At 56.1% G+C, this 17,189-nt stretch overlaps 1 protein-coding gene across 2 annotated transcripts in view; it reads left to right on the top strand.

The window, feature by feature from the left end:
- The first annotated feature begins 589 nt into the window (after positions 1 to 589).
- Smarcd3 (SWI/SNF related BAF chromatin remodeling complex subunit D3) overlaps positions 590 to 17,189 on the top strand; it is a 28,056-nt gene continuing 11,456 nt past the window's right edge. Inside the window, exons 1-2 of one of the 2 annotated variants that reach the window (XM_013078033.3) lie at positions 590 to 669; positions 2,031 to 2,171. In XM_013078033.3, coding sequence (XP_012933487.1) covers positions 2,133 to 2,171 — 39 coding nt within the window. In that variant the 5' untranslated portion in view covers positions 590 to 669; positions 2,031 to 2,132. Of the gene's footprint in view, positions 670 to 2,030; positions 2,172 to 15,247; positions 15,330 to 17,189 lie in introns of those variants that run through there. The other variant, XM_004860372.4, reaches the window with a different exon arrangement.

The following is a 17,189-nucleotide window of genomic DNA, read 5'->3' as shown; positions in this document are numbered from 1 at the left end:
ACACCTGGCAGGCTTAGGTGCCCTCACCTGCCTTCCCAGCTCTCTGGGCTCATGTGTCTGGCAGATAGGAGCCAAGGCCCAGCGTGTGCCAGGCAGTGGGTCCCTGGGGTCCGACAGCTCCAGGCAGAGTGACAGGGCTGGACCCTGGGAAAGGGCTTTTCTGGGTCTGGGAAGTCCTCTCAGAGGCAGGAGGAAAGCTGGGCTGGAGACCACGATTACATGGCGTGTGTGTCCATATGTGCACACGTGCTCGGCGAGGTCCTAATGCAGGTCATGTCTGCTGCACAGGGGTGCTCTGTGAATCTGTGTCCACACGCTTGTGTGCGCGAGGGGTCCTCGTGTAGGTGACGCGTGGGCCACATGGATGGAGGCTCAGGCTGCTTTCTGAGCTGCGGGCCTGCAGGTGTACGCACAGACCTGTTCATATCTGTGCATGGACGGGAGACAGCCAAGCTGCTGGGTCTGGCACCCGGGGGCTCGAAGCCGGCGATTGCACAGACGCCCAGATGGGGCGACACTTCTTGCTCTGATCCCTAACTCGTTATTAAGCGCCTCGCTCTTTGCAGACGCTCCCTGCGCCTCCCCCACTCAGGCTCCACGCGCAGGCGCCAGGCAGTGGAGCAGAGCAGAGCGGCGGCCGCGCTCTCGGCCTGGGTCCCGGGGGAGCAGGTGAGCGACCCGCCCGCGCCTCTGTGGGCATCCTCTGCTCCTGCCCTGCCTGGCATCCGTCCTCCTCCTCCTGCCTGGCATCCCTCCTCCTCTCTGTCTGGCATCCGTCCTCCCCTGCCTGGCATCCCTCTTCCTCCTCCCCTGCCTGGCATCCCTCCTCCCTTGCCTGGCATCCGTCCTCTCCTGCCTGGCATCCCTCCTCCCTTGCCTGGCATCCCTGCTCCTCCTGCCTGACATATCTGCTCCTCCTCCTGCCTGGCATCCCTCTTCCTCCTCCCTTGCCTGGCATCCCCCCTCCTCCCCTGCCTGGCACCCCCCCTCCTCCCCTGCCTGGCACCCCCCCATCCTGGTACCTCTCCTTCCTACCCCCTTCTTGCACCTCTTCCCTGACAGCCAAACTCCAGGCAGGCCCTTCTCTGACACCTCCTCCCGGCCTGGCACCTCCCCTCTTTCCCCTACCTGCTGCCTCCCACCCTCCCTCCACCTGTGCTTCCCTCCTTCCCCTTGTCTGGCACCTTTCCTTGGCCCCTCTGTCTGGCACCACCCTCATGCTGAGCACTTCCCCAACCTGCTCCTCCTGGCATCCTTTCTCTCCCAGCCCCCATCTGGCATCCCCTCCGTCCTCCATACCTTGCACCTTCCCCTCCTCCCCCTGCCTGGCACCTTCCTGGGTTGCCCTTGGCATGCTTCTCCCTGGCACCTCCTCCCATTCATGTTGCCCCCCACCTGCCCGAAGGGCAGCTTCCCCATCCATGGCCATCTGCACTTCCCTCTTCTCATGGCTTCCCTGCCCCTCGCACCCCAGCACAGCCCCTTCTCAGTGTGGAGCCCTGCCATCTCTGCCAGGCTGCCACCTGTGGCCATGAGCCACTCTGCAGCCCACCCATCCCTCACCCTAGTCCCACTTCCTTGGCCCTGGAGTCGAGTCCTGAAGTTGAGTCTGACCCCAGATGAAGCAGTTCTGCTCTTCCAGGCAGGGAAGCAGGTTGGTGGGGCCAGGGTCTGGGCAAACCAGGAGGCTGTGAACGTGGCGGGCCTGGACCCTTCTGCTGCCTGCTGCTGTCTGGCCAGAAGGCCTCCCTCCCGCCGAAGCGCAGCTCTGTCCCTCCACCTGTTCCACCCGCCCCCAACCTGCCTTCCCATCAGAGCCTGGGCTCTGCCCGAGTCTCAGCTCCTGTCTTGCCAGTTCTCTGTCCTATTGGGCCAGTCACCACCTGCATCTGGCACACACTGTGTCCAATCTATGCCCTTCCTCAGCCACCTCAGCCTCAGGCTAGCCCTGTCCTCTACCCCCATCCTCCTTGCCAGCCTCCCGGGGGCTCAGGGCCCAGCCCGCCCCTCCCACTGCCCTCTCCTTTCAGATTCTCCTCAGCATGGCCCTTGGTGCTGCAGGTGTGGCGGGCGCTGGGCCCGGGCACCGAGGGGGCACTGGATGACTCCCCAGTTGCAGAATCCTGCCATCTATGACTCCAGGCCTTCAGCACCCACCCACCGTGGTACAGGTAGGCGCTTCTTCCCCCACCGGCCCAGGAGCAGCCCCTGCACAACCATGCGGCTGCTCTGCACATCTGCTCCTCACTGGGGCCCTGATGCCAATGTGGTGCCTTTCACCCCTCCCACCATTGGGTGCCTCTCCCCAACCCCTCTGACATCTGCCTATGCTCCTTCCTCCAAGCTGAGCTCTCTGACAAGTGTCCCCACCTCCTGACAGGCCTATGTCCTGCTTCTAGAGGCCAGCAACCAGCTAATCTGAAGCCAAGCATGTGGCTCGTGTGAAAATGGCCTGGGACCCAGATGCCACATCTCTCCCCTCCCACTGCCACAGGCATACTCGTGCATACCCACCCACCTGCACACGTGTGTGTACACACACCCTGCACAAGCTCTCTGCTAGCTGGAAGGAATCTACAGGTCCCCTGGCACAGCTTGGGAACCCAGTCCTAGAGACGCTGCGTGATGCACTGTGTGGTCCTCTAAAGCCAGCAGGGCCCCCGCAGGGCACACTTGTGATGGGAGGGCTGGTGGCTCTGCCTGGCCACCAGGCAGCCTGGAGCTCAGATGCACTCCCTTGGGCCATTTCCCGAAAGTTGGACCCTTCTGAGCCTCCTCCTCCCCAAACAGTGAGAGGCAGGTGCCATGTCAGTCCCTCTGGTTCAGAAGAACCCACTGGGGCTTGAGATGAAAGAGCCAAAAGTTCTCACCTGCCAATGGGGTGGGTGCTGTGACCCTCAAGGGCTGGGGAACCAGCCCTTGCCCTGGTGAAAGTGGAAAAAGCAGACTCAGGCAACCTGGCAGGAAGTGCCAGACACCTCCAGCTCCAAGGAGGGGGCATTGGAGTCCCAGGGCAAAATGATTGCAGGGCTCTGACTGTGGGGAAGTCCAGCCTGGCCCGAAGGACTTGAGCCACACAGGGTGGCAGGGAAACAAGCACAATTTGGGCAGGTCCGACTCCACACTGGAAGCCCCAGGCTGCTGCCCACAGAAAAGCCAGTGCCCCAAACTAAGGTCCTACCCCTTCCCCACAACCTTACCAGCACCTTAGAGGAAGTGTGGACTATTTCTCAGTGTACGGTGCCTGGTTTTTAAACTTAGATTCCTAAAGAAAAGGAGTGGCAATTGCCTTCAGCACATTCTTCCTGGACTGGAGGGTGCAGACTCAGCACTGAAATTTTTGGGGTATCTGGGGGTGGAGGCTGCTGAGACTCTGGGGTGGTGAGTCCAGACAAGGGGCCGCCTTTTGGAGGTGCACTGAGCTAGGCCTGCGGGAACCCCCCCAGCACAGCAGGTGGACCCTTCCGTAAAGGAAGTGATGTCAAGAAGCAGGGAAGGGGCTGAGAAGATTCTAGGGTGTAGTGGGTGTGTCCTGTGACAGCTGGTCCCAGAGTGGCCCCGGGTCTTGTGGTGATTCTTGGGGAGGCCCCTGAGTGCTGAGGTGGTGAGGGGCTAGGGCCTGGGGGAAGTGTAGCATCTGATATTGGAGTTGCAGTAACCTGAAGTCAGCCTTCACTAGTTGCAGGCTGCAGTCGGCCAGGCACATGCCCAGCTATTTGGATGCTTCCAGCCTGTCCCAGCATCTAGATGGTAGCCTGCAGCAGCTGGAGACCTCTGGTGTGATTACAAGTGTGTATTCATTGTCACTGAGAGCTGAGTGGCAGGCGTAATGAGCGGAGGTGTCACCGAGAGGGGCCCTTGGCTGGAATCGGAGCCCTCTGAGCACACTGCCTGCCCCTGGTGGGCATTTGACTAAGGAATGTCTTGTGGGGACCATGGCTGTTGTCCCCCAGTCTCTCTTCATGGTGAGACATGGGGGAACCCTCGGTTACTCCTGAGAGACCCTATGAGAAGCTGTTCACATGCACCAGGCCACTGTTTGGGATCACGTGTTCTATTTGCTCCTGGAGCTGGGAATCAGTTTCTTTGTGACTTAATCATACTTCTGGAGAATTTGAGAATGTACTTCATGAGTGGGTTCCCCAAACATGCCTTTACTGGAATTTACAAACTTGGATTGCTTCCCACGGGAACTATTTTTCCAGATGAATGAGGGAGGGAGTGTGCAGGGTGGGGAGAGGAAAGAAGCGGGGGAAGACGAGACCGGAAGATAGCAATGTCTCCACCTCAGTCCTGACAGTTGGGAGGACACAGAGAGAGAGGAAATCAGGGCAGGGACATGGGCAGTGGCCACAGGTAAGGCTTGTGCCTGAAATGCAATCCCTGCCATCCTGAAATCCCTGCACCATGGTTCAGCCCTTCCTTAAGATAAAAACCAAATCATTTGCTCAATCGCTGATTTTGTGGCCCCGATTCCTGTCAGATGACATCAAGGGGATACAGTGTGACAGAGTTAAGCAGTGTCCTCAACAAAGTCCCAAAGTTTCCTGGGGCTCAGGCAAAGACCGGCACATTGCTGTTCAACCACAGAAGTAGGATGAGCCTGGCTTAATCCAAAGAAAAACTTTAGAGTCACTGGAGGAGGGTCACTACCTTCAGGAAATACTCTCTGTGTTAAATATGCATCTTTCCAGGCATGGTGGTGCACACCTGTAATCCCAGCACTCACTTGAGATGCTGTCTCACCATGTAGCCAAGGCTGGCCTTAAACTCTCAACAATCCTCCTGCCTCATCCATGTGCTTTTATCGATTTATTTCCTAGGAACACCACCATTTCATTCCCTTCTTCCTTCCCATGTCAGCCCCTAGCCCACACCACTGTTGTCTTCTGCCCAGACCACTGGGAAAGCCTCCTGAGTAGGTGCCCTTCCACCCGACCCAACCCACAAGGGTGGACAGAATGGGCTTCCTACAAGAAAGCCTGTACTATCAGGCCTCCCTTTCTTTGTGAGTTTCAACTACTGGTGTTGGTCAGGGCCTTCACCCTGCTGTTCCTTCTGCCTCTGACACCCTTCCTTGCTCCCTCCCCTGGCTAACTACATTCAATTGAAGTGTCACTTCCTTGGGGACACTTTCTTGCACCACTTTCTTCATTAGGAATGTTTACTTTCTTGTGTCTTGGGGAGGATACCAATAATTGAAGTATTTATTGGTAGCATTATTTATTTTTTCTAATTTTTTTTGGTACCAGGAATTGAACTCAGGACCTTGTGCTTGCCAGGCAGGCATGGCACTGCTGAGCTACATCCCCAGGCCTCTTGGTAGCATTCTTAAAGGCAAAGGAAATGTGCTATACTTTTGCCTTTTTGGCCTCTGTTCCCCCTTGAACCCCTACTTTTCCATCAAGATGAGCCTGGGATTGATGTGGGGGCTATGGGGCTTGACTCTCTACACAGAGAGCTGCAGTGGCCTCCCTTGCATGCTCACCCCTGAGGGGCTCAAAGCCCTCCTGGCCCAAGCCCTGGGGTCTTCCAGCTGGGCTCACACCATCTTCAGGTGTTGCTATGGCAACAGTGTCTTCCTCGTCTGACCTTGGCCTGGGCCATTGGAGTCTCAGATTAGACCCTTTCTTCCACCAAGCTGCCTGCCCTGTGCTGATGTGGCATTACCTCAGTGAGAGATGTGGCCCACCTGCTCAGCCAGCAGCTGCCATCCAGCCCCTCCTGGAGAGGCCCACCCTTGATAAAGTGGAGGTTTTTGGTGTCACTGGGGATTGAACCTGGGACCTCTTGCATGCTAGGCAAGTGTTTTAACACTGAGCTACGCCCTCAGCCTCCAGATAAAGGTCTCTGGTTTTAGGGGGTTGTTTTGTTTTGTTTTGGTACTGGGGATAGAACTCAAGACCTTACAATTGCCAGGCAGGTGCTGTGCCACTGAGCTATATCCCTGGCCCTCCGAGTAAAGTTTTTAATTGGAAAGAAAACAACAACAATAACAAAGATGAGCCAGGAGAGAGCCCTGTAGCCTCCCCTCGAGGAGGGCTCTGGGTGGACTCTGAAGCTAATTGATCGGTTTCAGCAGCTGCCTCAACAGCTGGTGCCCCAGCAGAGGGCTTGGAGGAGAGGACCACAGGCAGGGGTGGCAGGTTACAAGTAGAGGAGAAGCTGAGCTCTAGCATTAGGTCTGCAGGCTCCCACTCACCCCACTTTTGAGACAGGGTCCCGCTGAGTCTCTAAGTTGCCAAGGCTGGGCTCAAACTTGTGATCTTCCTGATGGGGATTTAGCTCAGTGGTGCTGCCACCTGCCTCGCAAGTGCAAGGTCCTGAGTTCAATCCTCATTACCAAAAATAAAACTTGTGATCTTCCTCCCTTAGCCTGACAGAGTGCTGCGATTATAGGTGTGCATCACCATGCCCAGCTATCTGAGACATTTGAAATGTGCCCAACCCCCCCAGTGAGATCCCCCCAGCTCCTTCTGATCGGAAGCACCTTGACCTGTAGACAGCAGCACAGAGTCAGCCCCTGCAGGAGTACAAGGGCCAGTAGAGCTGGGAGGAGTAACAGTAGCAGCTGATGTCAACTGAGGCTCACTGACACTTTCCAAGATGGCTTTTTGTTTTTGTTTGTTTGTTTGTTTGTTTGGTACTGGGGATCAAACTCGGGACCTTCTGCTTTCGAGGCAGGCGGTGAAACCACTGAGCTAAATCCCCTGCCTTGTTTGTTTGTTTTTTGAGACAGGGTCTCACTATGCAGTTCAGGCTGGCCTTGAACTCACAGCGATCCTCCGCCTGAGGGCTGGGATCACAGGCATGCTCCACCACGCCCGGCACCAAGATGTTTTAAGAATTGTTCATGGTTTAGTTTATCCCTACAACACTCCGAAGGAAATGCACTTGTAATCACCGTCAGGAAACTGAGGCACAGCGAGGTTCAGTGACTTCCCCAGCAGTAGGAGAATAGTCCCAGTGGGGGTGTGCCTACCACATCCAGCCCTCAGAGGCTGCTGAGCCCAAGCCCCGCCACCCTCCTGAGGACAAGACAGTTGCCCTTTGTACAGGGCCCAGCCCGGCCCTCCTTCTTTTACCCTCAGTGCTGGGGCTTATGGTCAGGGCTATTCATCTTACACAAAGCCCATGCCTCTCTTTTCTGGGCCCCTGGGTGCATTTGGATTTCCCACCCCTAAAACTGGGAACAGGGAGGGAATGTAGTGAATGGGGAACCTGTCCCATGAAAAGGGACAGCTCCTGGGCCAGGATTTAGCTCAGTGGCACTGCACCTGCCTCGCAAGTGCAAGGTCCTGAGTTTAATCTCTGTACAAAAACACTCCAAAACCAAGAAGGGGCATTCCTCCAAAAGAGAGTAGTCCTTCCTCAGCCCCATCCGGCTGTTTCCAAATGTACTGGTATGCGTCCATGGCCAGATTTCTAATTTTTAAAGCGAATCTGGAAAGCTGGGAGGCTGAGTCTGGAGGATCACAAGTTCAAGCCCAGCCTAGGCAACTTAGTGACTTATTGAGATCCTGACTCAAAATTAAAAATTTAAAGAAGGGGAGCTGGAGATGTAGCCCAGCACAGAGGACTTGGATTCAATCCCCAATACCAAAAAAAGAGAGGAGAAATCTACAAATCTGGCTTTTTACATGGAATCTCCCAAATTTTAAGGTTGGTACCTAATTAAAGTGATTAAGACACAGGGTATGCTGGGGATTTAGCTCAGTGGTTTCGCCACCTGCTGCGCAAGCCCAAGGACCCAAGTTCGATCCCTGGTACCAAAAAATTAAAAATAAAAATAAAACATGGTACGTTGGGCGTGGTGGTGCATGCCTGTAATTCTAGCACTCAGGAGGCTGACGCAGAAGGATCCTTGGGAGTTTGAGGCCAGCGTGGGTTACATAGTGAGTTCAAGGCCAGGCTGAATTACATAGTGAGACCTTGTTTCAAAAGAAAAAAAAAAAAAGACACAGGGTGGGCAAGACAAAACCACTCTGCCCTACCCAGTTTGTATTCCCCCCTCCATCCTCCTCACCTGTCACCTGTCACCTGTCATCTGTCACCTGTCATCTCTTCATCCCTTGGCCCAGAACCCAAACCAGCATTCCTCACTGAGACCTCAAGGACCCCGGACGTCAGTGGTCCCAGCTCCAGAAACTGTACCTGAGCAGTTGCTGCTACTACTTTATGTGGTTTCTTGTCAACGACAAAAATATAAACTACATGCAGAATGTGATCAAAAACTAGGGCCAGGGATGTAGCTCAGTGGTTCCACCGCCTGCCTCGCAAGCACAAGGTCCCGAGTTTGATCCCCGGTACCGAAAAAAACAAAAACCGAAAAACAAAACTGGAGGCCCCTCCCCAAAGAGGAGATCAGGGGTCCCCTCCCGAGAAGCGTGGCGATGTAGTGCGAACTGAAAGGGCCTGGAGCTGGTGTCAAATCCCCCCTCTCAGCTTGTCTGTGTTTTAAATCTAAGCAGGGATGTGAAGGATTCAAGCTTTCTTGGACAGCTCTGGGCAAGCAGTCAGACAGGGACCTGAAAAGATCATCAGAAAACAGGGGGCGGTGGGTGAACCCCACCATTGATAGTAATTTGCTGTTTGGCTCTAGGTCAATACTTAGAGAACTCTGTGAACCTTGTGTTTCTAGCTTTAAAATGGATATAGACTGGGGATTTAGCTCAGTGGTTTCGCCGCCTGCTGCACAAGCCCAAGGACCTGAGTTCGATCCCTGGTACCAAAAAAAATGGATATAGTAATATTCATGCCTTTCACTTCCTGGGTTCTAGGAGAACCACATTCAGTTCTGCAGAACCGGGCTATCTTACAGCCTAAGCTTGGTCCAGATGGTTGTGTGTCTTTGGAGATATGGGAGGGTCTGGGATGCAAATGTGGGTGGGATGGACTGAGCCCCTACCCCAGTATAACTGCTGCTACCCTGCCCTGGCACCCACACTCCCACCCCCAGGGGTATGAATACAGTGCCCCAGAGCTCCATGGATGCCACCCTTCATGCCTATCACTCTTCAGAGGGAAGAGAAGGCCCCCTAAGGCCCACTTGGGGGATGATTACCTCTCTGCACCCCAGGAACCCCCACCGTTCCTAACCCAGGCTCCAGGCTAGCCAGAAGCTTCATCATGAGAGCTCTTCACCATTAGCCACCCCAGGCTCTCCACGGGCTCTGGGGTGTGCTGCTCTTCCCTGCCTTGTGCCAAAGCCACTGCCATCCTGGGGCACCTCCCAAGGCAGGAGCTGACATCAGCTCCTCTAGATTGAGGCACCAAGTCCTGTCCTCAGGAATCTGACCTCCACCCCCAAAGAGCTCCTCATGCCAGATGGAGGGAACATGTGCAAAGGATCAGGGTGGCAGGGACCCAAGGAGTTTGAGGACCCGAGAGGAACCGGTGGGGCTGAAGCCATCTGTAGGATTCCTGAGGAGGAATCTGGATTCTCCTGGTGCAGTCAATGGAAACCATTGTCAGTCTTAAGCAAGGCTATGTTTCGGTCCTAGTGACATTTCTGTAAAGATCACTCTGACCCTGGTAGGGAGAACAAGGTGGCAAGTGACAAGGTGAAGAAGGGAGTCCAGGAGACAGGTGGTGCCCTAGGATGGTGGCAGGGGGAGAGGCAGAGACTCAGAAAGGCTTGAGAACATTTAGAGGTAGAATTGGCGAACCTTGCCCATGGCTCATTGAGCTGAGGGACCTGGGGGCTCATAGACCACGGTGACAGTGACTGAACCTGGGGAGCCACTCAGGGCTTCAGGGATGGGTGTATCTTGTCTGGGAGCCTGATGGGGGCCATTGGAGGCAGAGGTAGGGCCTGCAGGGACACAGGGACACCCTGCCTCTCTCATTCCCCTCACTTCTGCTGCATCTGGGTTTGAAGATGTAGTTACAGTCTCATCCTGGATTTGAAACCTCAGTACCCACCTTGGTTTGTTTATTTTTTTAATTAAAAAAATTGATCTAGCAGGAGTATGTGGTACATTCTCGCTTTCTCCCACCAGGTCAGCTACAGCCCACAGCTGGAATAGACAGGAGACAGCACTTTCCGCTACTCGCTGTGCAGGCTTGGCCAGGGCATGTCACCGCTCTGGGCCTCAGTTCCCCCACCTGTAAATGGGTTAACAATCGCACTTATGGGGAGGGGTGAGCTTAGCCACATGTTAAGGGCTCGAGCTCATGATGTGGTGCACAACAAGTGACCTTCTGTGCCCTGCCCATCCTCCGAGTCACCCTACAGTCACCCCAGTACAAAGCCTTCTGTCCGTCTTGTCTTTGCCACAATTACTGGGTCCCAAGGGTGGGCAGAGGAGGGGCCTCTCATGTGAGCAGCCACACTTCCCCCGGCAGGCAGAGTGTGTGGCCACTGAGTGTGCGGGGAGGAAAAGAGGGACATCCGTGCTGGTGCCCAGCCAGCTGGCCTTCCCCTGGATGCCCCGCTCCACAGCCCCCAGACTGCAGCTGTTATCAGCCCAACACATGGCCTTGCAGGCGAGGTTAAGTCCGGGAGATCTGCTGCCACAGTGGCTTGGTGGGGGTGACAAGCCCCCCACCAAGATTGTGCTCTGTGGTGCTGAGCTGGGTTTGAACCCAAGGCTGGCTGACTCCAGACCCAGCTTCTCAGCCCTGGGGCAGCAGACTGGTTCAGCATGTGAAGTGTGCTGTTGGTCACCCTGGCCACAGGGCCAGCTATGCTCCTACCTTCATATAATGGATCAGATAGCCCTGCCATACAGAATCACTCTGGGCTAGGCTGGGCTCAGTGGCAGAACACATGCTTCGCACCCCACCCCAATGTCAGCAGGGCCAGCGCTGAGAAATCTTGTTCTCATGCCCAGGCTCAAAGCCACCACACCGTGCAGCCTGCAGAGACCCTACCCAGGGCAGCGAGGGCACACGGGGAGATGTGGAACCCAGCTTTGACTGTGAAGTCCTTGGTCACGGGCAAGTCTTCTGGTCCCATCCCTTCGTTCTCAGTCACTTTTCTTGTTGCTGAGACAACAAAGTGCCTGACACGCGAAGCTTAAAAAAGGAGAGGTTTATTTGGATTCACATTTCAGTAATTTCAGTCCCTGGATTGTCAGTCCTTAGATGGCACCAGGGCATGGCAAAGGAAGGCTGCTCACCTCATGGCAGACAGGAAGTGGAGCAAGAGGTGGGAGGAGCCAAGGAAGGGGATGAACCCCGCCAGGCCACATCCCTGGTGCTCTGCCTCTTCCAACCAGACACCGCCTCTTGACAGCAAGTCCCTAAGCCCGGATCATCCAGTCACCTTCCAAAGGCCTGGGCTATGAGTGCATGAGGCCTTGGGGACTGTTTTAGAGCTAAATCATCACACCTTTGCAACCCCGCATGCTTTTTCCAGATTTGCCAAGAAATCTGCATTCTGTTCCATACAAACAAAGCTCATTGCCATCACGTCATCCATCCTGCCCTCCTTGGGGGCCACTGTGGGCCCTCTGGGGTCGCCAAACCCATGGCTAAGAATTGGCACCGGAGGGGCCAGGGATGTAGCTCAGTGGCGCTGTGCCTGCCTGGCAAGCACAAGGTCCTGAGTTTAATCTCTGGTTCCACGGCGGGGTGCGGGGGGGAGAATTGGCACCAGAAGGCAGGGTGACGTGAGTGTCCTGGGGACTACATGCTCCTGACAGACAGCAGCCTGAAGTGGCTGGGTAGGGGAGGGAGAGAGGCATGTTGCCATGGTGACCCATGAGTGTGCTTCTGTCACTCATCCCAGCAGGCTCAACTTCCTCGAGGGGATCCCAAAGAGGCAGTTTGGGGGCAAGGAGAAAACCTAGGGACTTTGAGGTCAAGAGACCTGATCTGGAGCCGGGGATTTACCTCAGTGGTTCCAGCGCTGGCCTCGAAAGCGCAAGGTCCCAAGTTCGATTCCTAGTCCCCCCCAAAAAAGAGAGAGAGAGAGAGAGAGACCTGACTTGTAGGCTCAGCCTCACCCTGTAATCACACAGTGACTTGGGCAAGCAGTGCAGCTTCTTAGGGCCTCATTTTTCTTATCTTTAGCATGGGGATCCTACCTGTGCCCCTGAGTATCTATCGACATTAAACAGGGTCCTGTGGGGCCAGAGATTTAGCTCAGTGGCAATGTGCCTGCCTCCCAAGTGCAAGGTCCTGAGTTCGATCCCTGGTACCAAAACAAAACAAAACAACAGGCTCCTGTGTGTGATAGTGGTTGGTCAACAGCAAAGGCTTATGCAAACTGAAAATGATGTGATGGCTTCTATGAAATCCTTGATGGACTCCTTCTCCTACATCTCTGCCTTGGATTTATTGGAGTCTCTAGCAGGTGGCAGATCCTTAGGAGTTATCAGTGAACAAGACAGATTAAAAATCGCTGCCCTTTTGCATGCTAATGGGGAAGAAGAGAAGGTAAACATTAAAATGATAAATAGGTAGAGATATGGAGTGTGGAGGCGAGGGGGAGGCTGTAGTGTTTAATAGCAGGGGACAGATCAGACCTTGTTTGTTTGTTTGTTTGTTTTTGGAAGGGGTTTATTTATTTATTTATTTTTATTAGTTGTTTTTAGATAGCATATCACTTTATAGTGCAGGCTGGTCTTGAACTCACTGTGTATCAGAGATCCTCCTGCCTCAGCCCCTTGAATGCTGGAATTCCAGGCATGTGCCACCTTGCCTGGCTAAGCTTTGTGATTTTTACTGATGAGCAGCAACTTTTTGCTCCTGGATATCAGGAAGCTGTGAGTAACTAGAGCCAGAAGAGCACATGGCAGAGTTAAACAGAGCAGACTCAGGGAACCCTCGATCTTCATTATTTTGCCCATTTTTTTCCTGTGTTCACAGACTGTGCTTGCGACTGGGGATCTTGAGTCTCTGTTTGGAGGTCATTGTGTGGAGAAGAGGTTTGGGGGTGCAAGGTAGGAAGCAGGCCACTTGGCACCTGTGGTTTGGATCACAGAAGTAGTGGAGGGAAGTGGTCAGAGTTAGGATCCAGAGCCAATCAGTGGGAATCGCCTTCTGATGGACTGTGGGTGTGAGAGAAAAACAGGATTCCAGACAATTCCCAGGCTCGGGGCCTGAACAGCTGGACAGTAGAGCACTTGCCTAGCAGGTGGGAGACCCTGGGTTCCATCCTCAGCACCACACACACACACACAAAGATGTAGCCAGGGCCCAGGGATTTAGCTCAGTTGTTCCGCCGCCTGCCTCAAAAGCACAAGGTCCGGAGTTTGATCCCTGGTACACACACACAAAAAAATCAGTATTAACCTGAATTTACCTCTGGCCAGGGATTTACCTCAGTGGTTTCAGGTTTCACCGCCTGCTTTGCAAGCACAAGGTCCCGAGTTCGATCCCCAGTACCAAAAAACCCCAAAAACAACAACAAAAAAACGTAGCCAGGCATGATGGCACATGCCTGTAGCCCTAGCTTTCTTGGAGGCTGAAGCAGGAGGATGCCAGGTTCAAGCCCAGCCTGGGCAATGTGGCAACTTAGCAAGGGCTGTCTCAAAATTTAAAAAGGGCTGAGGGATGTACCTCAGAGCAAAAGCCCTGGGTTCAATCCATAGCACCCCCCAAAAAAAAGTGTGAGAGAGGGGAGAACAGAGAGTGATTGTACTGAGGGTGCACATCAGTTGACGGGCCAGAGTATCCACAGAATTTGGAGGTCAGAGAGCTGGATGAGGACATGGGAACAAATGGAGGAGGTGGTCAGACACTGAGGCACATGGGACAGAAACAGGGGGCTGCAGTTGCTATGGTCATCTGAGGTGACCCTGGGCACTTGGCCAAGGCAGAGTGGAGGATCACAGGAGGTCCATGGCTGAGGAACCAGGAGGACCATGCATGCGGGCTCTGCGACCGGCGAGAAATAAGGTGGCTTGTGCTCAGGAGTGTGGCATGAGCTGGCAGTAGACATGAAAAGCTAGGGTGACATGAAAAACTACAGGCAAGGCAAGGAGGGTGCCTCCAAACCCTGAGGTCAGTGGCAGTGGAGGGCTCTGAAAGAAACATCTTGGAAAGGAGAATTGGGGATGCGATTCTGCTTCAAGAAGGCAAGGCTGGGCTCAAAGCAACAGTGGAGGGCCAGGGATTTAGCTCAGTGGTGCTGATGCCACGCCTGCCTGCCTCCAAAGCACTAGGTCCTGAGTTTGATCCCCAGTACAAAAAATAAAAGCAGCTGTGTGGACATTTAGCTTCTGAGAGCCCAGGAGGGAATAGCCCATGTCAGGGGCTGGTACCCTCAAGGTGGAGCCTGCCCCAAGCTAGGGGGAGAAAGATCCAGGGCCTGATGATAGGGTCTGCTCTCTGCTCCTTCCCTCAGTTCACAGGCAGGGCAGGCATTGCTCCCAGGAAGGAAGTGGCATTCCAGGCCACAGAGCTGGATAGCATGGCAGACCCCCAGCCACAAGAAGCCACAGCCTGGCTCTCAAGTCTGGGTCGGATGGTTCCCTGCAACCAACACAGTGAGAACTCAGCCAGCATCTATAGGCAGGAGGGCAGGCCTGGGCCATGTTCTGGGGACTCCCCCGGAGCCCTAGGCATTTGGGGTATGGCAGGAGGTGGTGAGAATGAGGACTTCTGCAAGTGAAAGGGGACATTGTAGGGACCAGTGGGCTTCTGAAGCCCTGGCTGCCCCTCACCCGGGAGCCTGAGTCGGCTCCAGAACTCCGGGGAGGAGGAGCAGGGCAATGCTTCCGTGCGGCATCCTTTGGCCCAGGGTTTCAGGCACCTCTAAACCTTTGACTCTGGCCCAACCTGCCAGGGTTGATGCAGAGGGCAACAGGCAGGAAGTGAGGGTGACTCGTGCATGACCCATCCCTCCCTACATGGCCAGCAGCACGGAGGAGTGCTGCCTGACTCAGTCCCTGGATCTGGTCCTGCCACCCACCGTGCAGAGCCCTGGGCTCTGGGTGGGGGGGTCACACCACCCCTCAGGATCCTATAGAAACACTGCCCGCATCCTCATGGAAACAGGGGCCAGGCCCCTGTGGCTGGGCTTTTGTACAGTGCCCTGAGCTGCTGGGCGTGACCTGCTGCAAGAAGACCACCTAATTAATGGTGGCTGTGAATGAAAGGAAGCTGGCAGTGAATCCAAAATGTGCCTTCCCTCCGGGGCCAGCGGGCTGCTCCAAGCCCCAGAGGCTCAGCTCCACGCTCCTCCTGCCACAAGCAGCCTCAGCTACCCGATGTTTGCAGTTCATTGTGTGTGCGGTGTGTGTGGGCTGGGAGGGGTGTCAGGGAGCATCCCATTAGACCGAGCAAACCCACGCAGGCACAGAGAGAGAGGAGGACTGTGCACTCGGCCAACCTGTGTCATGCGCCTGCCCACCTCCCAGGACTTCGGGGACCCCACGGTAAGGTCTCTCGCTGGTGTGGGGCGAGGAGCAGAGAGTAGCTCTGAAGGGAGGCGGAGCAAGGGGTGTCTTGGAGGACTTCACAGACAGGAGGCTGATGGCCAGCCCAGGCTGCACTTGGGAGCAGCACCCACTTGCTGTGGGTACCCATCTGTCTGCTCCCGCCCATCCCTCCTCCTCTGCCTTGGTGGCTCTCTGTCTTAGGGATTCCTTGGCTTTCAGAGCAGGAAGGGCCCAAGGAATCCTGTGACCAAGGCTAGGGGCAGGGAGATAACAGCGACTTGCCCAAGGTCACACAGCTATTTTGGTGTCTTATTTGCTGTTGTTCTTGCTTCTTTCTATCCTGTCTGGTGTGTGTGCATATGTGTGCGTGTGTGTCCACGTGTGTGCATACAAAACTGACACGGAAGAATGGCAGTCTCATAGCGGAACAGCCCCTTTATCGTGGCAGAGGGTATCTGGGTACAGAAACACCGTCCCAGGCAGGGAAGCACACAGGTGCTCAGGGAGAGAAGGGGAGTGGGGGGGGGGTCAAGAGGGCACCCCCCGTCTGATCTTCAGTCTCCAGACTCCTGTCTGTGGTTAGGGGTTGGGACTGGGTGGCTGAGGTCCGGCCAGAGTTCCCTGGGGGCCTGGGGCTTAGGCCAAACACCTAGCGGGTCACAGCAGACTCTGGGTCCCCTGGCATGCCCTGGGGGGAGGGGGAGTTCGTGACCACAGGAGAAGGGGAGGCTGGGCTCAGGGATATGCCAGATCTCAGAAATCAGGGGTCCTCACCCCAGGCTCTTGAGTCCTCCACACAGGCCCCAATCTGTCAGGGTCATTTCATTCCACTAAGGAAAGCTTTACTGCCGGGGGTCCAGGGAAAGGGGTCTCTGCCGAGCAGTCCTTTCTCCCTCCATCCTGGTTTCCTTTGTTCCTCCCTCTCTCTCTCCCTCTCCCCTGCCAGCCTCCCCCACCCTTCCTTCCTCCATCCCCCCCTGTCTTCTCCTCCTCCGTGCCCCCTCCCCAGGCTGCGTCCCCCAAGGAGACCTCCACGCCAGGCAGGTGGAGGGCGGGACCGGATTGGGCGGCCTCGGTAGCCATCTTCCCGCGGGGAAGGAGTTAAAGTCCCCATCCTGCTCCTCCTCCTCCTGCAGCTGGGCCCCGGCTGACCTTCACCGGGAGGGAGGCCGAACGCGCATGCCCAGCCTGGGCACCGGCGCGGGCGGAGGGAGGGCGGCACGGTCGGCGGGTGGGGTGGGGGGCTGGCGCCCGGGTAGCAGCCCGCTCCTCGCTTCGTCCGGCCGGGCGCCGTGGGGGGCGAGGCAGCCGCGCAGTCCCGCGGGCCGGGCGCATCTCTCCCTGCTCGGGGAGCGGCGCTTTGCCATTTGGTGCCGGTCGCGCTTGTGCGAGGGAAGGAGAGATGGGGGGACGGCAGGGGGGACTCCGGCTCCAGGCCACCGCGGGGCGGCCCTGCCCGGGACTTGTGCGCGGCCTGGCCCGGGCGGCCCGCACTGCTCCGGCTTTGAGAGCGTCCTCGCGCACCCGGGGACCCTGCCCACCCAGAAGAGGCGGAGGGCCAGGTGGTACTGGTGGAGCGCCCTGCAGGGGCTGGGCTGTGGTGGGTCCCGGCCTTTGGGAAGTGGGGGCCCTAGCCTGGAGCCCTGCACTGGGGTCCCCTTGCCTTCTCATGGGAAGGCGCCTGGCCTGCACACACCGGGCCACCCTGTGAAAGCAGCTGTGCCCACACAGGCTCTGCTGGTGGGTCCTTGTGAATGGGCCTCTGTGCTGGGCATGGGGGTGGCTGAGGTGTGCCTGCGTATGACAGCCCTGCAGCTCCGGGTGCCCCCCCAGTGTATGTTCATGTTTTGGGGGTGT

This window comes from Heterocephalus glaber, unplaced genomic scaffold (genome assembly GCF_053883595.1).
Source record: "Heterocephalus glaber isolate CG9 unplaced genomic scaffold, H.glaber_assembly_v1.0 deba00000818, whole genome shotgun sequence".
Taxonomy (NCBI): domain Eukaryota; kingdom Metazoa; phylum Chordata; class Mammalia; order Rodentia; family Bathyergidae; genus Heterocephalus; species Heterocephalus glaber.
The sequence above is the reverse complement of the archived record's forward strand: the minus strand, read 5'-3'. Positions and strand labels throughout refer to the sequence as shown.